A 14,663-nucleotide genomic window follows, 5' to 3' on the forward strand; every position below is an offset into this window, starting at 1 on the left:
ATTCAACAATTCTTCCTTATACCGGTTGGCTTTTCTTAAAAATCTGTGAAACTTTTGCCAAAAAAGCTTGCCCAACTGTAAGCAATGTTGAAATTTCTTCAGATGAACTCCAATCTGAAAACACTTTACTATGCTCTCCTTAATAACTTCGAACTTCTTAGTGTAGAAATGAAGTTACAACGAAGTATTTGTAAACAAAGTTGAATCTTCAATTAGAAACACTCAAAAAAAATCGTCCAACTCATGTTTCCAATTTTAACTCCACTCTTTAGGAAAGTGTTGTCATCTCTCCAAGTTCAAAAAAAATATCTTCCAAAAGTTTCTAATTTGGCTACAAGTTCGAAATCTTTGGCAATCTTGTATTATTCCCTTTCTGAAAACTTTCTATTTTGGTTTTTAAGTTCGAATTGCTTCATGGATTTTGATGACATCACTCTGAACTTGTTGACTTTGTTTGACTCCAAGGCATAGGGCGGAGTTTTGGAGCTCTCTTCACGGGCGGACTTCCTTCATGTTTGGCGGACTTATTTCCTCTTCAAGGCATAGGGCGGAGTTTGATGGCCCTTCCATCATAGGGCGGAGTTTTCATGCTCCCTCTATGGCGGACTTTCAAGGCATCATGGAGGGCAGAGTTTGAAGGCATCTCCTTCAACATGTATGGCGGACTTTTGAAGTGACCCCAAGGCATGGCGGAGTTTATAGAGGGTCTTCAACATCACACTTTGCACCTTGGGCGGACTTTTGAGCTTACTCTTCAAGGTGGAGTTCAGAGGTGGCACCAAGGAGGGTGGAGTTTTGAGCTCCCTCTTCTTGGTCTCTTTAACATATGGCAGACTTTTAGGCTTTTCTCAACATAGGGCGGGGTTTGAATGACCTTTCCCAAGGCGGACTTTGGAGGACACCAAGGCATGGCGGAGTTTAGAGTGTTCCCCTAGGGCGAAGTTTTGGAGACATGGTGACCAAGGCAGACTTTGAAGGGATCTCCTTCAACATGCATGGCGGACTTTTGATGACCTCACCATCTTCACCAACAAGCTTGGGCGGACTTTTGGAAGTCCACAATACAGGGCGGAGTTTGAATGACCTTTCCCAAGGCGGACTTTGGAGGACACCAAGGCATAGTGGAGTTTAGAGTGTTCCCCTAGGGCGGAGTTTTGGAGACATGGTGACCAAGGCGACCAAGGCGGACTTTGAAAGGATCTCCTTCAACATGCATGGTGGACTTTTGATGACCTCACCATCTTCACCAACAAGCTTGGGCGGACTTTTGGAAGTCCACAAGATAGGGTAGAGTTTTAACTACCTTCTCAAGGCATAGGGCGGAGTTCTATGCTCCCTCTTCTTAGCCTCTCCAACATTCATGGCGGACTTTAGACACCTCTCAATATGTAGACTTTTGATCTACCTTCATCATGGCGGACTTTGATGGCTTCCCAATCATGGCGAACCTTTATCATCTCCCCAACATAGCGGATCTTTGCTTGGGCGGACTTTCTGAACACCTGTCATGACACTCAACCTTATCCATTAGCCATACTTAGAAAAATTTTGGAAAATTTCAAAATTTCACATTTTGACCAAATTTAACTAGATTAACTTGAAATTTGAAATCCATATTTAGGCAAACCATTTGAAGCAATACGACCCCTAAAATGTAGGGAATTGGGTTTTTAGGTCAAAACTTGGAAATTTTGGGTCCCGGTTGAAGCGGGTGAGTGGGATCAGTGCAAACCCTAGATTCCCATTCTAAAAAAGCAAAAAGCAGACATCCCTAAAAAATAGGGAAAACTTTCTAAAAATAGCCATATCGGGGATCGGGCTAAAAATGCCAAAAACGAAACTTCCTAAAAAATAGGAAAAAACCAAAAAGCAAACTTTCTAAAAATAGAAAGTTGTCCAAATTCATCCAAATCAATTGCGATCTTCGTCCTTTGGCCTTTCTAAGCACTTTGGCGGTGTTCATGCTTTGGAATCACATGGTTTGTAAAAAACTAACTTTCAATCGTTAGGACTTGAACTGCTCAAAACTAGGCAAGGCTTGGCAAAATTGAAGCGGAAGGCCATAGGACACTAACAAAAACCCTAGAAAGCAGGAAAAGAGAGGGTCCCCATTTGCAATGGGGTGATGTGTGGAAAAGGTCACAATACCGTGTACAGGAGAATGACACTGTTCTTAATCAATTACTCTAGATCATCCCTTACTCCATTACTTATCAGTACTTGTCAGTGATGGAAAGAGATAATCTTGTTGAGGAAGTTAAAGAGATTGTCTTCTCTTTTGGCCCTTTCGAATCCCTAGGGCTGGATGGATTGCCCCCCGCTTGTTTTTAAACCTACTTGGATATTGTGGGCAAGTTTATTGCACAAATTGTTAAAGTATTTTCTACTCTGAGAAAATCATGAAGGAAAATGAATAATAAATTCACTGTTCTTGTTCTTAAATTGGCTGGTGCTAACGAGATGTAAGAATTTAGGCCCATAAGTCTTTGCAATACCATCTATAAGAGTTTCTCTAAACTGCTGGTCTTGTGTATACACCTTTTTTTAGAGAAAATCATTCATCAAAATCAAAAGGGCTTTGTCACAGAGAGACAAATCATTGATGCTATCATTGTGGTCTATGAAACTCTCCACTCAATGGATAGAAGCAATAAGGAAGGTATGGTTTTAAAGTTTGATTTTTCTAAAGCTTATGACAAAGTGTAATACAGTTCCTCTCTAGAGTCCAATATAAGTTTGGATTTAGAAAAAAATTCTCAAGATGCTAGAGGAATGCTTCTCAACCCCTTCCTATTCCATTTCAGTAAATGGATGCCCGCATGGTTACTTAAGGCTTTGAGGGGCACTAGGCAAGAAGACCCTATTTGCCCCTATTTATCTATAATCTTTGCTGAGTTTTGGGCAAAAATATAGAGGAAAGCATCGGTAGAGGAAGACAAAGGTTTTAGACTCACATCTCACCTGTTTCTAGTCTCTCTTTAGCAATTTGTGGACGATACAATACTACTGGGGGAAGCTTCTAGCTGAAGCTACAAAAGGAAAAATAATTCTCAATGATTACATTCAAGTATCTCGCCAAAAGTTTAACTTGGACAAGAGTGGCTTAGGGTGGGGTCTCATGGAGGGGGGCTTCCTAAAAAATAGAGTTGGAGCTGCTGAGCTTTTTTAGGAATATTTTAAAGCTGGCGGTCCCATGAATTTTGTTTTGCACTTCAGCTTAAAAATTTCAGCTTGTAAATTTAAGGATGTCATGAACTTTTTAGTGCAGATTAACTTAAGTTTAAACTCCTAAATTTAAGTAAATTGGTAGTAAACAAATTTAGTTTTTTTTCTAAAATTTATGTAATTGACAAATGGCATAATACATTACTAAGTTGGTGGGGCAATTTTTAGCCACACCTCATTTTCACCAGCTTAGATTTTCAAGCCTAAAAGGTAGGGGCTCTATTTTTTAGGAAAATATTCTAATGAATCCCGTAGCCAAAAAGTATTTTTTTCATGGGACCGCCTCTTCCTTAAAAATAGAGCTTAAGCCCCCTCCATGGGACACCTGCCTTATTCTTCTTCAATATACCTATTAGGCTTTAAAATAGAATTGCTAGATTGCTCAACTGCAATTTTCAATAGATCCTTACTTCTTGCTTGGGAATGCCTCTAACTCAAGGAAAAATTTATAAGTCTATGTGGGTTAATTTAATCAAAAGGATTCAAAGAAAATTGGTTGCTTGGAAAGGTGTTCTTCTACGATAATGTTGGCAAGCTTCAACTCCTTAAAGCCTTCTTGCAAAGAACTTTTGTTAACTTGCTCTCCCTCTTCAAAATCTGGAGGTTCATGGCTGAAAAGGTTGAACAATTCCAAAGACAATTCCTTTGGTCGGGTATTGAACAAAAGCAAAGATTTTCTCTTGTTGCTTGGGGTATTGTATTCTCTCCTAAGCAGAATGGAGGATTGGGCATAAAGAAGATTAAGTGGATGAACAATGCCTTCCTAACCAAAGTTGGTTGGAAACTTTTGAAGCACAACTTTGGGCTACTATCACAAAGGCTAAATACCTTAGTGGTAGAGAAGGGACTTATTTAGTTCAATCCCAACAGCTACCTTTGGGATCGAACATTTGGAACAACTTGGTTAAGACTAAAGACATGCTAGCTTTGGGTTTGAAATGGCAGGTTGACAACGATGAACATGTCAGGTTTTGGGAAGATCCCTAGATAATTGATATTCTTTTATATTTTCATCCTATATGCTTTGCTATCCAATTTGATTTGAAAGAAGATTGAGAAGCTATATTAGGGACTACCGGAACCTTGACTACTGCCCCCCTTCTTGGATAATTGTTCCTAGTTGGTATGACCCCCCTCTTGATCTTGCTGCCTCTGTAGTTGTTCACATCATTTCAAATCATAGATTGTACAAAAGTTCTCTTTCAGATAAATTTGTTTGGGCTTACTCCCAATCAGGGGATTACTTTGTTAAATTAGGGTTTAACTTTGTTTATCCTATTCAACTTGCTCCATTTAACTAGATGAATATTTGGAAGCACAAAACTATTCTTAAAATAAGTTTTTTTTGGTGGACTATTTGTCACAAAAAAATCTTGACTATTTACAATCTTCAGAAAAGGTGATTCTAGATTGCAAACAAATGCTCCATATGTGAACATAAAGAAGAAAACATAGATAATCTTCTTATTAATTGCAATTATGCCTTCAAAATCCAACAAATGATCCTCAATAATTTCTATATCCATGTGGGTAGTAGGACATTGTTAGAAGCTAAGTCACAAGATATGGCGATTTTCATGTATGAGGTTCGAATTTAATCGAATTTCAAACTTCTATAAAAAGCATCGAATTTAATCGAATTTCCTCTATAAAGCACTGCTATCTGCCTCTAAACACAACTCAGTTGGTCGTGTGTATTTTTTGTTTATGCTTTGTATCTATTAGGTCATGGGTGTCTGCAACTGCTGGGTCGCCCTCAGATTTTCTCCAACAAGGGTCGCTATTCTGATAATTTATTAGAAGTATACATATATTTAAAAATAAACAAAATTATAGAAGGCGAATTTTATCCGAATTTTTTTTCAAATTTTTCTCTTGTCGAATTTCATCCGAATTTCATGGCTGTCGAATTCGAACCTTGTGACTTAGGTTAGAAGCATTATTAAGAGCTAGAAACATTCCTTCTTCCACCCTTGATTAAAGAGTTAGGGTGGTAGGCCTTCTTAAATATTGAATTTGGTGTATGGAAAGAACGTAACAATTGGAACTTTAGAAACCAACACAAATGTTGGGAGGTTCTAGCTAATTCTATCTTTGACAAACTCACTAAAAATACTAAGGTGGCTGATCTTAGGAACCCTAAATGTAATCCCTTAGACTTGGAAGAAAAGATGGTTAAAAGCTAGGGTATTAATGATAAACTAATAAAGGTGTACAATTTACGATGTTGCACTAACGATAGTTCTTAGAAGTCTATTCCCTTGGTTCCTGTGGAGGGTGTCCCTATTTGCAAATCTCGTGCCTTGCTAGAGGAGAAAACCAATACTTTGTATAAGATTGTTAATACAGAAAACGATATCCTCAAGTGGCAACTTGCATGGCATGTTGCTAAGAAAATTCGTAATCTGGAGATGCTCTCCCTGATTAAATCCTTTGACTAGTAGAATGAGGAGATAGATGAAGATATGTGGGTGTATGTTAAGAGCCATGTGTTGTGAAGTTTTCACACATCACCCCATTGCAAATGGGGACCCCTACTTTTGCTCGCAGGTTAGTGTTCTTAGTTTAGTTGTCTAGTTTGGCAGTAGTTTCTTTGGCTATTAACCTCTTGCTTGAGAGGGGATGCAATGCAACTTCTAGGTCAGGTCGTGATGCCTCATAGTGGATGACCTTGGGCCAGAACTTAGAAGCCAGGAACAATCAATGAGAAGGGAGCAAACAACTAAGGATGAAGCATTGAACCTGCTCAACCCTTGACGGAGTGAACTAAATGAGGAACAATATCATATTGAGGACAAATTTGGGATCAAGTGCCTGAAGAGTTTTGAAAACAATGGTGAGATTGCCTTGATGAATGAAAGGTCTTGAAATGAATTGAACCAGGATCAGCATAGGCCAAGTATGTGTTTGAAGGGCTTAAAGGATATAATGCTATCATTGCTGAGGAACAACAAAATGGCCTTGGCGAAAATGATGAAAATGCTTTGGGAGTTAATCAGGCAAGGAGAAATTAGTGCTGAAGAAGAGAGGGCAGTGGATTGCATCACTTTCAGTCACTTTCAGTTTCAGTACACCTTCCAATGTCCTCATTGCTTCAAATCCCCATTAGAAACCATTAAGTTGCACATCCATAGTTGCACCTACACCTACATACTAACTCAACTATGGCATCTAGTTAGCTTAGCCATTTCTAAATTATTTTTAGCATCCATTCCAACCTTTCAAATATTTTGTGGGGCTTGATTGACAACAAATAAATCATAAAAGAAAATTTCATTTCTCAAGACAAATCCCTAAAGGTGCCTAGAGCACTACCCTGTCTTGATGTAAAAATTATTGCAGGTAGTGGAAAGTACAAAACATAGAGACTAAATTGTGGTTGTACAAACACTTTTTCTCTAAAATAATAGAACTATGTGATATATTCTCTTGAAGTGTAATGATATTATGAGATGGAGTGATTTGATCTTAACATGGAGGGAAATCATTGTATTGGATAAAACGAATGTCTTGATATTGATTGGGAATGATATCATGAAGGGAATTAGGAGGGATAATTGGATCTTGAGATGGAAAGGAATAATGGGATGGAGTGAACGGTAGACTTGGATTTTGAGATGGAGAGGTATCATGAGATGGAGGAATTCTTTGATCTTGAGGTGGAGAGAAATCTATGCTAGCATGCTTTGGAACAAGGTCTTGACATGTTTGGGGTTGTGGGGATGGTGTGATGGAGGAGGATATGGATTCTTCAACTTGGGGGTGGGGTGATGGGAGTATCATTTAGCTTAGGGGAGTGAGATTTGTCTTGATTTGGAGGGGATAAAGGTGGATGTAGGACTTGGGGAGTTTGGCAACTTTGTTTGGAGGTGGGGATTTTGTCTCCTTTGCTTATAATTCTTGGGCAATTTTTTGAAACATGACCTTGAAGGATGGGGATAATGTGGATTTCGATGGAGTGATTTGGGATTTATGGGGATTGGGACTATATGGAGGGTTAGGATTAGATGGAAGATTAGGATTATGGATTGGGAAATTAAGTGGAGGTTTAGGATTATGAAGGGGATTTGGATTAAATGGAGGATTAGGATAAGATGGAAGATTAGGATTATGGTTTGGATGATTGTAGTATATGAGACTTGGATTATGAGTGAAGGTGATGGAGGGGTTATGCAAATATGGGGATTGGGATGTGGATAGGGGAGAAGATGGAGGTACAAATGTTGGATGTGAGGGATAATATGGAGATGTGGATGAGGAATAAAATGGATTTTCCTTGTCAGAGGTAGAGGAAGGATAAGGAATGGGAGATAGATTGAGATTGGCTATAATTGGTTGAGGTGGAATGGATGGAGATATGGTATATGGATTGGAGGTTATGGGATTGACTTGGTAAGTGGTTTGGGGTGGGAGACATTAATAGGTGGAAGTTGGATAACTTTGAGGCATGCATGAGGCTGATGAGCATGGTTGATAGGTTGGTTGGGTTGGAGGTATAGTATGAGGAATGGGGTTTGGCATAGATCCGTGAACTTCCATAACCATTTTTTCAAACCAACACATGATGTTTGGATGTGGGTTTTGGATTAGGATTAGACGAGGATTTGGATAGGGATTGAAATTGGAAATGGATGACACGTTGGAAGGTGAGGTTTTTGGATTGATTTTAGATGAGGGTGGAGGTTAGAAGAATGTGATAATGGGGGAAAGATTGGTTGAGAGAGTTGGATTTTGATTTGGAGGATGGATAAGATTTAGAAGATGAAGGATGATAGATGTTTGGATATGATTTTCCAATGCTAATTTTTGATTAAGGATTGGGGATTGGAGGCTTGATTGAGATAAGTAAATGGCTATTGGGTGATTGATTTTGAATGAAAGGGTACATGGATTGGATTAGGATTTAGTCAGAATGGTATTAGGTTGACAAGGGGATTGGGTTAAGATGATGGTGAAGGATGAGGATTAAGGATGATAATAGATAAAGGATGAGTAGGAGAGCGATGAATGATGAGATTGGATTAAGAGAAGGAGATTTGATGAGGATTATGGAGGATGATTAAGATAAGAATTAGGAACTTGGTTCAATTAAGAAAATTGATGAGGATTTGGTTTGTAATCGACAATCAACTCCAGTGCAAAGGAGAGGTTGCAAAATTGGTTAGCACATACAACATCGAATAATCATAGCAACTAACCATTTTCATCACATCATGCACATATTTCATAAACACATGAAGATGGAACCAAAGAACAACCTTGCCTTATTAATCTATAAAGGAAAAAGAGACCAGTGAACCTACCATAGATAGCTATCTGAGTGGAAGCATCACAAAAGAGAACCTTGACCCAACTACAAAAAAGTTTTGGAAAACCAAAAGATTCCGACAATATAAGCATAAAGCCCCATTCTATTCTTTCATATGCATTTTCAAAATCAAGTAACACCATGCAAGCTTTTTTGCTAAAATGCTTAGTCCAATGAAGATTCTCCCAGCTTGTAATTAGATTTCCAAGAATGAATCTGCCCTTTATGAAGCCAATTTGATTGACAGAAATTTAATTTTTAGAAAATGTCCGTCAACCTTAGAGCCAATAACTTTGCAAGAATCTTATAGGAGGAATTTAAAAGAGTGATTTGTCTCCAATTCTTAGTGAAAGTTTTATCTCCCTCTTTAGTTATCAACTTAATTACCCCTTTATTAATACTGCTACCTAAAAGTGACAACGATTGATTCTTTTGGGGTTAGGTTTGGTTCTTAGATGTATTAATCAAGTCATCTAGGTTATAAGCTTAGGATTTAGTCCTTGTTGCTAAGCTCTATGTTGAGACTTATTTGTTTGGGACTAAATTTAAGTTGAATCTTGTTTTGTGTCTAATGTTTTAGGGCAGTCAAGAAAAAGAATTCATTGGAGTTTACATTAGTGAAGTCTTTTCTGTGGTGAATGTCAAGGTGTGTCTGACTTCAGCTGTTGTTTGGTGACATTTTTCCTTCGTTCTAGGTCTTTAATTTAAAAAGAATTTTCTTTTATGGCTTGCTATTGTTTTGAAGTATCCTTGTATTTTATTTATTGATCAATGTACATGTTTAAGAAAGGGACACTTTCTAACAGCTGAGGTTCTGTTGAATTAGAACAATTGGTATTTATTAGATAGAGCAACCTATCTTTTCCCCAATGGTTAATCCAAATAATGAGTTGTAGTAGGTAATGAGGCACCTACACACTGTATTTCTTTACATTTTATAGCTCATTGAACATAAGGAGGTCATATTCTATTTACTTCAGATTCTGTGTCAAACTCTTTCCCTGTTTTTGGTTTATTGTTTCAAACTACATCCCATTTCATACTAAGGGATTAGTCTTCTTTCTCTAAAAGAGGTTCATCATTTTGTTACCCATATATAAGAATTTTTTCTAGATTCGTATCATGATGCTGAACAGATGTAATTATTAATAACTTTATATCATTTCGGCTACAGATCAATAAAGTAAAATCTAACATACTTTCTTACTTTATATGTATACTGCCAATAGAAGGGATGATGTCTGGTTTAGTGGTCTGGGCTGGGATAAACTCTTGAAGTTCTCCTTAAGCATCCTATTGATTGTTCAATTGAATAGACAATAGTTAATTCACTGGTTGTGCTTGAAAGCTTCCTCATTTGTTCCCTTTGATTGTGTTCTTTTGCAGATAAAACTTGCAGGACAGATGCTTTATTATTTGCTGACAACAGGATCAGGTCTACAAACATTGGGAGAAGAATATTGTGATTTATGCCAGGTCAACAATTGCTCTTTTAAATTATTCTCATTTTAGCTAGTCAGTCTCACCCACCTTTCTTATCTGAATTTCTGTATACACCTCACTGTGTAAATAAATAATGGTGAGGAACTTCCATTTTCATGGGATTAACAATGGAGGACTCTATTAAAAAAATGTGACCTGGAATTTTCTATGGGCTAAAGTTCTAAACAAGGGAATGTGGATAGTAGATGTGAATGAGCCTTTGCAATCTAACTCAATATTAGCATACAAGAGGAGGACACATGAAGATGCAGAACAGCAAGAGAGACCATGGGGTTGCTCCCAAAACTGATTCTATACTCTCTTCATTAGCATAAGTGAAATGGAATATCACGGATAATGATGTGTGTTGGCTGAATAATGCCAAGCACATGAAAATTGCTCCAGAATTGCATGCAAATTCATGGAAGTTCAGGGAAGTAGTGAGTTTCTAGACAATAGTTGGCCTTGATAGTGTAAAGCTAGGCTTGGATTGTTTCGGAAAGAAAGTGAAATCTTTGCTGGCTCATCTGCTTACTTTCCTTGCTTATTTAGTGAGAAATCTAACTTTTAATCGTAAAAGTGTAATTTTTTTGTTGTATGGTGTAACAAGATGAAATTCTGAAAAATAAAAATAAATAAAAGACCACCTCAGTTGTTCTAGCTCACATACAGTTGGCAAGGCTCCAGTTATTTGAAATCCACCTTCATCTAACTTACACGCAGTTAGTAAGACTCCAACGAACCATGCGAAGTATACATACAATGATGTAGATAATTAAAAGGGGGATTCTCATTATTTCCTCCTTGTTGGGAGTAAGTTTTCCCCCAACTTTAACATGAGACTAGGAAACTTCTCCATGAAGTTGATGTAGAGAACTGTTTTCCTTGTGTTTAAAAAGGTGCCTTTGAAGGAGATGAGCTAAATTGTTGTGAGCTCCTGGCAGTTGTTGTATGAATTTTGAGCTAAGTATTGCCAACTAACAGTTGTTAGAAATTGAGAATGGTGGCCTCATGATGAGTGATGGAATGGCTCATACAACTTGCTGGTTTATGTTGAGAACAGGATAGATGCTCAATCAAGCTAGAAGATAAAAGATAAAAGGCATTAAGTGCAACTACAAGGAGAACGGAGTAAGGTTAAAAGTAAAATCTAAATGTGATCACCAACTTCAAATGAATGAGGTGTTTACTGCCAAATAATGGTATTGCCTATTACAATGTAGAAAACAGAATATACCAAAATATACAAAGAGATTGTAGACTGATATCATTGATTTCTTTATTCATTAAGGGTAGTGCCTGTAAATGTAGAATAGGGTGCATCTATCAAAAGTAGACTAGCATCCTTGACTATGAGAATCATATATAAAGTGCCCAATGGTTGCCAAATAGAATACAGACATCAACAACTACTTAAAACCAAATCCTAGCAACTACCCACAATCTGACAAGTAATTAACATAAAGTCAGTTACAACCAAAGTAACATAATTAAATTATATGAACTACATCATTCCCCGACCAAAAGAATAGTCAACAATTGAAAATGAATGTTTTCATTAGGTATCAGGAGGAGATATCCTTGTTGGTGGTACTTCAGAATCTCAAGAAGCCAAACAACATATAGATATGAAAATGCAAATATAACACAAGACAAGAACTCAGATTTTTCTTGTGGAAAACCCAATCGGGTAAAAAACCATGGTACAAAATTTCTTTCATTAACAGCAAAATCCCTGAAATACAATTAGTGTGCTCCACCACACGATGGGCACCAACCCAACTCAAAAACAGTGAGCACCAACTCATAGATAACCTACAGAAAGAGGCACCAACTCCTAAAAGGGTGAACTCAGAATTTAAAAAATAAAAATAAATTTCAGACTTCACTTCAACACTTTTCGCTGCAGATTAAATATTCTCCTTTCAATAATTCTTCAAAAAATGAAAACATTTTAAATGTCATAAAGATGTGAATAGCTCAAGAACGTTCAACACACTTAACCATCTCATTTTTTGAAATCGATGTATTTTTATTTATATTTTTGAATCCCGACCTCCGCCTCATAACCAAATATCACGATTTCTGTCATCAATGCAAATATGCTCCACCTTTCTGAGTGATAACACAACTCTCATAATAAAAAATACGAATCAATCAAATTTCATAAATATTGCCCTTCTTTATTTAGAAAAAACATGTCTGATGTTCAACTGCCATAAAAATATAAACTCCAACTTAAAAGGCAGAACCAAATTTCACATACGCACAACCTGAATTTATTTTAACACACTTCCAGAAAATTCACTTTTATAAGAAATGAAACTTCCATCACACTTTCCAGAAAATGGAAATCGTGCTCTATACCTTCTAATGGCACCACCAAAAGGCGTGATTAACCTGCATCACGCAGAGTCAAACAGATAGGACTCTTGGAAGAATGGAAGCGGCTTCCAAAAAAAACACGACCCCCTCTAATTCAATGCATATCCTTTTTCAATACATAAGGTCTTTGATATTTCATAAAAATAAGTTCACTTCAGAAATTTTTTTCACAAACTGTATATTCAGAATTCGATTTCTGACAGGGATTAATTATTCCAATACACCACTCCACAAAGAAAACCGTCGCTGAAAGATTTAGCGCACACTTGAGACAGAAGTGCCAAAACGCATGTCCACATCCATCATCCTTTTTAAGTCGATTCTCTGTGAATTTTAATGTAGGCTAGAAGGTATGATTTAATAAAAAAACGAACGATATAAAGGAATAAAGCACCAACAAAAGACGTGGTGACCAAAATAAGCTGACAAGAATCTTATTCCCACACCGAATATCTTCCAGAATTCGTATTTTTAACAATCATAGACACCAGTGCTCATGGAGAAACATAACTCATTAAAAACGACTCATCAGTTTCGTTTCCAGCTATCATACAAAAAAAAGATTCCATGACCCTGCCAGAATAAATGTCTCCTGAGATCATTAAAAAAGATTGTGTAAATAGGTCCATGTTGGCACAAGAAAGAGAAACGCTCAACATAAAGACATATCGTGGTAAGAATCCAGACATATAGTCTGCTGGAAACAATTAGGAGTCCTGGTCCCACCGAATAAAAATGATCTGGCAAAAATATCTGACAAATAGCTGACTCAGTTGCTGACCAAGGAGCAAGTAGGCAGGTGACTAGACCAACCAGTCATACAAAAAGCTGAAGTAGGCATACAAGCAGCTCAAACACCCAAGAAGGCAAGGAGCTCAAATAAATTCCAAAATTAACTTTGACATCAATGACAAAAAGATTCCAACAAACTGCCCCTTTGTCATTGATGGCAACCCATCAACTACAACTTATCTCCCTGAAATCTTGCTCCCCCTTTGACATCAATGATTGATACAAGTTGCAACCAACCAAAAACTGAAACAAAATCACTGCAAACACTAAAAAGGGGCATAAAATAATCTGGGTTGTAGGGAAACGTACCCTAGACCCTTGGAGACCCGAACCGGATACTGGTTCGCGTATCCCGTGTGGGAGTCGCCATTGGATGCGTTTCCAGTTACAGGAGACGTGGGCGGGAGTCGACAAGGCGTCTCTCGACGTCTCCAGGCCAAAAATATTAAATAAATCAAAAAACGCGAAAAAAAAACTAAAAAAAACCCTAAAAGTCTCGCGTCATAACACATACGACAGCCAAAAAGTCAAAGAAAACAGAGAAAACCTAACGCGAACAGATTTTCGTCTATTTGCAGCCACGCTAACACATTTCGTCGGTTTGCAGCGTCGCGCGAACATATTTCGTCAATTTGTAGCCACGGGTTTCGTCGATTTGCAAGCAGGGTTTAGTGTTTACAGCAAAAAACAACAGGTTTTTTTCATTTTGCCTTCCATTTCGGCGTTAAAATATTCAATTTTTTACCCTTTTTTGTGGGTTTCGTTTGCATTTTTGGCATTTTGCTGAGTTTCGTCGATTTTATATTTTTCACAGTACAGGCTAAAAAATTTCGAATTTTATTTTTCTGGTTTCATAGTCTGTGTTTTTGCCATTTTTAAACTTTATATTTTTATTTTATAATATAATATATTTAATATATAATCTGATTCTGCTAACTCGCCTATTTAAGTTTTTAACTTTATATTTTTATTTTATAATATAATATATTTAATATTTATTATTAAATTATTAATATATTATTAATTATATCAATTACATTTATATTTATAATATTAATAATTAAATTATTAAATTATTATTTATTAATGTATTATATACTGTGAATGTGAGTGTATCTGTATCGAACATTCACAGTTAATATTATTAATTTATTAACTATGAATGTCCAATCTTAATATACTGTGAGTGCAATTTTGTTTTCAATTTTACTGAATGTGAATGTGAGTCGCCATTGGATGCAGTATATTTTTCATTTTTTATTTTCAAGTATATACTGTGAGTGCAATTTTGTTTTCATTTTTTAGTGCAATAATAATATTTTTCATTTTTTATTTTCAAGTATATGAAGTATGAACATTGAGCATTTTATTATAATCATATTATTCTTTTGTTTTAATTTTAAACTTTAATTTTCTATTCAGATTGAGCATTCAAAATGTCGGGTGGAGGAAGACAAGGGTTGTACCCACT

General features: G+C 36.7%; 1 protein-coding gene across 5 annotated transcripts in view; it reads left to right on the forward strand.

Moving 5' to 3' along the window:
• Positions 1-14,663, forward strand: part of LOC131060014 (peroxisome biogenesis factor 10) — a 128,677-nt gene that overhangs the window by 22,614 nt on the left and 91,400 nt on the right. For 4 of the 5 annotated variants that reach the window (XM_057993105.2, XM_057993108.2, XM_057993109.2 and 1 more), the window contains exon 4: positions 9,920-10,009. The exons of the other annotated variant lie outside the window; for it this stretch is intronic. In XM_057993105.2, the coding sequence (XP_057849088.1) occupies positions 9,920-10,009 (90 nt within the window). The remainder of the gene's footprint in view (positions 1-9,919; positions 10,010-14,663) is intronic. 5 annotated transcript variants of the gene reach the window in all.

The sequence above is a fragment of the Cryptomeria japonica genome, chromosome 8 (genome assembly GCF_030272615.1).
Source record: "Cryptomeria japonica chromosome 8, Sugi_1.0, whole genome shotgun sequence".
NCBI lineage: Eukaryota > Viridiplantae > Streptophyta > Pinopsida > Cupressales > Cupressaceae > Cryptomeria > Cryptomeria japonica.